General features: G+C 31.9%; 1 protein-coding gene and 1 long non-coding RNA gene across 3 annotated transcripts; one reads left to right on the plus strand and one right to left on the minus strand.

The window, feature by feature from the left end:
• The first annotated feature begins 1,035 nt into the window (after positions 1-1,035).
• LOC139896112 (uncharacterized) lies at positions 1,036-7,329 on the plus strand. Its single transcript, XR_011776129.1, has 3 exons — positions 1,036-1,155; positions 1,257-1,288; positions 6,687-7,329. It is a non-coding gene; the product is annotated as an uncharacterized lncRNA (long non-coding RNA).
• LOC139896111 (uncharacterized) lies at positions 1,849-5,793 on the minus strand. Of its 2 annotated transcripts, none has more exons than XM_071878696.1 (8): positions 5,485-5,793; positions 4,827-4,867; positions 4,401-4,449; positions 3,926-4,303; positions 3,649-3,773; positions 3,337-3,446; positions 3,178-3,238; positions 1,849-2,990 (listed from the first exon to the last, which is right to left on the minus strand). In XM_071878696.1, exons 4-8 carry the CDS (start codon positions 3,930-3,932, stop codon positions 2,817-2,819), a joined length of 477 nt encoding a protein of 158 aa, XP_071734797.1. In that variant the 5' UTR covers positions 3,933-4,303; positions 4,401-4,449; positions 4,827-4,867; positions 5,485-5,793; the 3' UTR covers positions 1,849-2,816. The 2 variants fall into 2 exon arrangements, with proteins under 2 accessions (XP_071734797.1, XP_071734796.1); XM_071878695.1 differs by having other exon boundaries at positions 4,401-4,452.
• Positions 7,330-7,934: the final 605 nt, after the last annotated feature.

The raw sequence follows: 7,934 nt of genomic DNA on the forward strand, positions 1-7,934 counted from the left end.
ACACCTTTAGATCTGGAACAAAAAATCAAGCAGATCTTCGGTATCCATAAGCCAAAGTCCGGGTTCAATAATACCCACTACACAAACAAAATCCGGCGAGCATCCACCATTAAAGATGAGAAATACGATGACCAGTGACTTTTTCTTCATATTCAACATGAAGATTGAAAATGTGATTCACTCATTTGTAGACCTTGATTGCTTCATGAAAAACACTTAGAAGCATCCATAGAAGCTTCGTCAATCATCTAAACAACCTGAAGCATCACACAATGCTCGAATTGATTTGTTGACCAAATTTGCACGAACGTTGACTAGATGAATCTGACTTCAAATATGAAAATCCACTTGAAATGTGGATTCACGAAGCATAAACGAAGCAAGAGGATTCCAGAAACACATTCAATTTGACCTGAGACCGTTTGAATCATTCCAGAGACCTCAAGCTTATGAGTATTGGTCGATGAATGAAGAACACTAGATCAAGCACTATGAATCTGTGATGTTGTAGTTGTTGTAATGATGCACGAACAATCGGATTTGATGATAGATCACTAATTCATCTTCAATCTCAATAGAAAACCATCACTGATGTCAATCGATGATATAGATCTAGAAAATAAAAGGAACTCGGCACTGTAGCGATAAAGAATTGAATATGATATTTTATTGTTGTGGGTGGAAATCACTTTTTGATCATTAGGAATATCGAGCACTGTAGCAGAATTGACTATGAATTTAATATTTGAATAAGTGTAGGTTTTAATTTGTGAGTTGTGATTTGTTATGAGAATATACGTGTAAAAAATAATCAAAACTGAAAATACGTGTAAATACCGAAAATACCCTCACATGCTTCATGATTCAGTTTTAACGGAAAAGGTTAGCAGTGTTAGTGAACTGGGCTATCCTTGCTCCACTTTTAAGTCACAGGGACTATCCTCACTCAACTCACCAACTTTGTCTATCGACACTGGGTGCTACAAACCACAGGAACTATCCGATCAATTTTCTCTAATCACACACATATATTTCCTTCTCACAAACAAACCGTAGAAAACCTAAAACATTCACTTCACATTCGATTGTAATCGAATCCAACGCTCTCAGTGGAACTTTCGAGGAGTACTCGTTTATCTTCACTCAAATTTTGGGGTAATCTTCTTTGTTTAGTATTAAAATCACCTTATTGTAATTCTCATAAAGTATTATTATTCTTACGAGTTTTCCATTTCAAATTGTACAAATTGAATCAGGTGCTGAGGTTAATGCTAATGAAATCCTTAAGGTCACCGTTGATTCCAAGATTCTTCGTATTTCTCAGGTATTTTTATTTTTAATAAAGTTGATTATAGTTAATTTCACACAGTTGGACATATACATGATTTTAAACAATTGAAACGTTTTAAATTCTTGTCACTTTTCAATAATATAATGCCATAATTTTGTAAGAAACTGGTTAAATAAACAAAAACAGTTCAGTAAAGTGCTTTAAATAAACTTATTTTCACTGTACCATACTAATTGGTGTGTTTACTATTGATAAGATTGCGAATCTTAGTTTATGATAATAAAATAATATGTCATGATATGGATGTTTTGATTTGTGTGCTTAAATGTGGTAGAATTTGCAATATATGTATAAAAGGTAGGTGTATTTATATATGTATACTAGATTTAAGAGCCAGTGCGTTGCACGGGGATTCTTAGTCAAACTAAATTGAAACATAAAATGTTATATCAATTAGCAGTATGATAAATACAGTATCACAAGTAATGTTTGAAATAAAAATAATTTCCTTAAGTATATTTGTATAAACACTCATGATGTTTAAGAGTCTTTACGTTGCACGGCAGCTCGTAATCAAACAAATTGAGACGGGAATGTTCGCATGAAGAAGCAACAGGAACAGGAGTGTTTCACTAATGTTTAGTGATGAAATTTTAGATTTAGTCATGAAATATAACACTTTGCAGCTTGCCAATGAGACATGAAAATCTTCCCATTACCTTTAGATTCGAGATGAAGTTTTAGATGGTTTCCTATATTTGACACCTGAGAGCTGCATATTCACTATTGAAGGACCAATTTTACCGCCACCTATATCTGTATACAATGCCATACAATTAAATTTAAACCGAAATAATATGGGTCAGATTAAAAAGATCAGTTTTTCTAAAGCGTATTCACAATGCTTACAAATACATTTGTAAAGGAGATTGATATATCCACCATCATTTTTACTTCTTCCACAATACAAACTGGATTAATTGGATGTACATTACTGATATTCAACTCATCACTTTAAATTTTGAATATAAAAACCTGATGTTACTACATTTGTATGCATTATGAATCACAATATGAACATCAAGTTTCCTAGCCTTTTCTTATAATGGTAAGCAAGGCAATCTGTTTAAATATTCTATTTTGATCGAATTTTATTAAACAATTTACTCAAAGAGTCAGTTTTGGTTGTATTTTGTTAGTCAATCCATTAACAAATCGACTCAGTTTTGATCAAGTTCTCAAGTTGATTAATTGATCAAATACTCAAGTTGACTATTTGATAAAATTCTCAATTTTTTATCAAGTTCCCAATTTTGGTTAAATTTTATTGACCTGATCAAGTACTCAATTTTGGTCTAAACGGTTTTATCAAGTTGACTAACCAATCTATTAACCAATTCGCTCAATATTGGTCGGATACTTAAGTTGGCTATTTCGTTAAGTTCATAATAAGCTATTCAATTTTGATCATATAATCAAGCTGACTATTTGATAAAACAGTCAATGGTGGTCGAATTTTGTTAACCTATGACCTATCTATTAACCAATTTAAGCAAGTCTCAAATTGATCAAATTTTATGAAATTGAATGATGTTTCTGAAAAAGAAGTGCTGACCTGGTGATGCTCGAGCTGGTGGGTAGAGGTGGTCTGCGCCTTGCGGCAAAGATGTTCCGATGTGCTAAAAAAATCGTGGTTATGCTACACGGTTTAGTCGAAACGCTAATTCGTTAGATACACTGATTACAAATTTGTACAAAATGAGCATGACAGAATGAAACAAAACTATTCGACTGTATCCGTCAATTGTGTGTTGCTTTTGTCTGTGGCTTGAAACGAACGTGTGCAATGTGATTACCATAATGTAATTTCAATATTGATAGTGTACCTTTAAGGGAACGGTCCTTTCAAGTAACAAAATTGTTTCGAGCTTCAAGCTGAATAGTGACCTTAACAATAAATTAGATATTGATGATAATGATAAACAAAATAAAAGAAACCAATTGATGTGTAAAAAGAAAAACCTATAACAGCTAACACTACTCACATTTCAGTATCACTCCCTTTGAAAGTGATACGCTTTATATTTCGTTGGTGGACGTCTATCATCAAAACCATCTTATTCTTCATCCCTACCACAGTGTCCATTGAATACCTCTGTAAAAGCAAATGGCTTAAGCGTACATAGTGAATTGAGTGATATGCACATACAAAGAACAAAAATAAGATGAGACTGGAAGAAGGATGAGAATGAGCTGATAACACTATTCTCAATTTATTCTTTTGTCACTTACAAAACTACTAAGTGTGACTCGAAATGTAACTCGAAACAAATACGTTTAACCGAATGTGAAAATACCTTCTTTTGGCATAACCTTGGAAATTTCGAACTTGGTTTAGAGATCCAATAATTTTGGACTTCAATAACCTCATTACTGTCTTCACAGTTGGAATGTGCCTTTGAAAGTTCGCTGCATCTTGAAACTTCATCAACCCCAAAAGGTTACAAATATTACTTCAAATAGTAACATAATACCACATTTTCATACCTACCATGTTCTTGTTTTATTGAGCATAAGGCTTAAAAAGGAAATGCAATCAGTTTCAATATCAAACTTACAGACAGTTGTTTTTACCTAGCATCAATGTTGGAGGAACTCAAAAAATATTCCCAGAATTTTGTAGATGTGTAGAATTTTAGTCCGTATTTTGTGCATAGTGTGATGAATGAACTCTTGGGCATAGCTGGTTGTATGAGATGAATTGGACAAAGTGTGATAACATTCCTTCTCGAATTTGGTAAACATCTCAAGACATAAAGAAGTGATATTTGGAATTGTTTGCTGCCACCATTGGGTTGATACAAAGTAGAAGTTCGAGATTTTAGAAACTAACAGAATTTTGAATACAGAGCGGAGAGACTATTCAAGTCATTAATTCAACTGTTGTTTGTAGACGCCTGGATTTGTACAAATGGATCCTCAAATGTCATAGCCGGCTTTTGTCTACCATCACTACAATTAATACACATAAAATGCATATACCAACTTTCACTCGGGCATTATCACAAACACCTATATGTATCATATATGCAACAAAAGTGATACATACCTTGAAACTGATCCTCAGATGCCAAATGAACTTATTTCTGATGTTGGTACTGCTGAAATTATTGAAAAATTAGACAAATTCCACAAATGCACGTATCATTATATAACCAACAATTAGCAACGGAAATAACAAACATCGTAATTTAAAGAACATGTCCAAAAGGTGTAAAAATTAAACTCCCTCAACAACTTAAATACAAAACTAAAACAAAGCATGATCAATATTAGTTAATAAAACGTTATTCGGGTGTTATCAAAAGCTGCAATTTATGATATAAAAAAATCCTACAATCGAAAACGAAAATATGCGATGCTAGACCGCTGCAAAAAACGAAAATTTCAAATCGTGTAACTACAAAGTAAAGATGATAATTAGTAGTAAAAAAGTACTCAAACTATATTAGATGGAGTAAAAAAGTAGACATACCTTTAGGCCAAGGATTGTATCATATTATATGCAATTGCTTCCTAATTTCCAAAGATACACCACCAAGGAAGAAACACAATTAGCAAGAAACATAGATATTTTATGAATTGTATACAGATTCCAAACATATTTATCAGACCTGCAGGTTTTGCAACTATACTTGCATTCATAACACATTTGAATATGATATTACATACAACTTGATATCTCAGTTAATTGTCATGGTATTTGTTATTGTGTCATGCTATTATAGTTGCATTCATAACACATTTGAATATGATATGCACTTTTTATGTTGATACAGAGGCATACAAATTAATTAATTATCAAAAATTAAACATTTTGGAAACAGATAAAGAGATTACCTAGATGAATCAGTTAAAAGCTACAGAGTTTTTCTTTTATATCAAGACCAATAAAACCTCATAAAAACCATGACAAAGAGATTTTATACGATTATAATTTTAACTGATTGAACCTTTTGAATCATAAGCGTACATATAACCAAATAAAAAAACCCTAATTTTAAAATTCAAATTCACATCGTCAAAAAAATCAAGGGTTTAAGAAATTAAATTCATAACAAAACAATAAATCACATTAACTTTAACAGCAAATTTTAATTTACACAATAAATAAATAAGTATATGTGAATAACCTGATTGTGCTTGTGGATTGAAAGAGATGCGAAATCAAAGTCTTCAGTGTGTTCTTAAAACCTAATCAAAGATTTTTACTTTTACCCAGTAATTGATGTATGGGAATCTGTTGATTGTAGAAAAGAAAATGCCTTATTTACACAAAGAAACGGAAGGATTTATTAGATATTAAAGATGTTGGGATTTGAGAGTAGAATCGGAATCGATTACAATGAGGGTTTTTTTGGAGCATTTTGTGTATAGCGATTAGGGGTTTTTTCTGCGTGAATTCATTCCCCTGTTTAGAATGACAGCGTGGATTAGTGAGTAACTAGTTTAACCTAACCTGGCTCTGGGCCGGTTTTTCACCCTTGATTAACATTAATTACATAGCTAGTTATTGAGAACGTAACTATTAATCATTTTTTTTGTTTTATTTTCCGTTTTGTCGAGGAAGGACCCAAAATAGTTATGTGATTGATTTGTAATAAGTGTGAAAGTAATTATTCATCATTTTTTATTTTAGTTTTCGTCTTGTCGAGAGAAAAGACCCAAATGCTCAATAAATAAAGTGAGACGTACATAACGATATTCAATAACAATAAATAATAATAATGATAATAATAATAATAATAATAATAATAATAATAATAATAATAATAATTTTGAATACTTTTTAGATAACGAGAGATTGTGTGGTGGATTTATAGTGAATGAAAAGTGTTGTGCTTAAATTAGAAAGTGTGAGAAGTATGTGGTAAGTTTGTGAAAGATATAAAGTTAAATATTATAGAGTTTGGGGTGAAATTGTAAAAATCAAAAGTTTTGTGGCAAATGTAGGTGGATTTATAGTGAATGAAAAGTGTTGTGGTTAAATTAGAAAGTGCGAGAAGTATGTGGTAAGTTTGTGAAAGATATAAAGTTAAATATTATAGAGTTTGGGGTGAAATTGTAAAAATCGAAAGTTTTGTGGCAAATGTATGAGACATGTGAAGTAGACTATTCATTTAGTCTATTTCTTTTAGATATATAGTATAATATAAAATATAATATAATTAGAATTGTCATTGGAGATTGTCATGACTCATGTCACTAATCACAATTAAGAAGTCATTAGAGGGAGACACGTTGGATTAAAATTCATGATTTATAGAATGTTATCGATAGATGGATAGATTTTTTTGATAATATGTTTATTTATGTATTGAATTGATTGATGAAGGTTGCACTTGGGGAGGTAAAGAATAGGAAGAATGTGAAAAACATCTCTGTAATGGTTCACATTGGCGATAAGAAATTTGTTGTTGGGAGACTATCATCCGAATGTGCAACTCAAATGAATCTTGATTTGGTTTTTGAGAAAGATTTGGAGCTTTCTCATGGGTGGACTGATTGGCAGTGTCTACTTTTTTGGATACACTACTGATATTCTAGTTGAATATCCTTTATTTATTCATTCCTTTCAAATCTTATACCTTTTTGTTTTTATGGCTTATTATTAGCAGTTACTCTATTTTTATTACGGTTTGGTTTGTTCCCTTGACTTTTTAATATTGTTTGTTTGGTTTCCATGGTACCAGTTGAACACCAACTCGTAGAGCAACAAGTTCAACAACAACAATAAGAATATCCTTTGTTATTGATTCTTTTAATTTTTTTACCCTTATTTTTTATGGCTTATTAGTAGTCACTTTTAATTTTGTTATTTTGTCCTCCACTTATGGAATCTTAAACATGGATGAATTAATAGCGATCTTAGAAATGCTTCATGTTAAAACTGTGACTAGATGGATACAAGTTTCAAATAATTTAAATGGCCTCATCAAAAGCTCGTATTTCATCCACAATTACATAAAGCAGGAACATATGGTGTTTAGGTATGAAACAAACGGACTGAAATATGTGTGCGTCATCGATGACCAGGATTTCCCCAGAAACAAGTTACATATTGCTTGTCATCCGGTTGTTAACATATTTGAAACATCGGACAAAGTTGGAAGAGTGAGTTTAATTAGTTTCTCTTGCGGATTATTGTGTTTAACTGCATATGTGGATACAAATGTGGGTACAAATTTGGATCAAATGGTTACCAAATATTGTATATGGAATCCCATATTACAAAGATGTGTTGTTGTTAATTGTGGCAGCTTGTCATCCGACTCGTATTTTGGTTTTGGAGTTATTCAAGAAAATTGTGATCCTATGCTTGTCAGATTCAACAACTTAGAAGCTAGTGTTTATAGTGTAAGCTCAGGTGTTTGGAAAACTATAGGTAGCTATAACCCTTCTTTAATATCAACGGTTCGTGATATGAAGGCCAAATTAATTATAAACGGGATCATATACTTTCACGATTATGATAACATGATGAACACAAAATTATTACATTTGATGTGTCAAGTGAAGTATTTGGAGTAGTAAACCTACCGGTCGAATTAGCACGCTCTCAAGGCTTGAGTCGTCTTCGCGA

The sequence above is a fragment of the Rutidosis leptorrhynchoides genome, chromosome 3 (assembly GCF_046630445.1).
Source record: "Rutidosis leptorrhynchoides isolate AG116_Rl617_1_P2 chromosome 3, CSIRO_AGI_Rlap_v1, whole genome shotgun sequence".
NCBI classification, from domain to species: Eukaryota; Viridiplantae; Streptophyta; class Magnoliopsida; order Asterales; family Asteraceae; genus Rutidosis; species Rutidosis leptorrhynchoides.

Coding starts and splice junctions, on each gene's coding strand:
- LOC139896111 (XM_071878696.1), bottom strand. Junction 3,447..3,648: donor CAAGGTTATGCCAAAAGAAG/GTATTTTCACAT, acceptor TTGCTTTTACAG/AGGTATTCAATGGACACTGT. Junction 3,239..3,336: donor AAAGGGAGTGATACTGAAAT/GTGAGTAGTGTT, acceptor TTTATTGTTAAG/GTCACTATTCAGCTTGAAGC.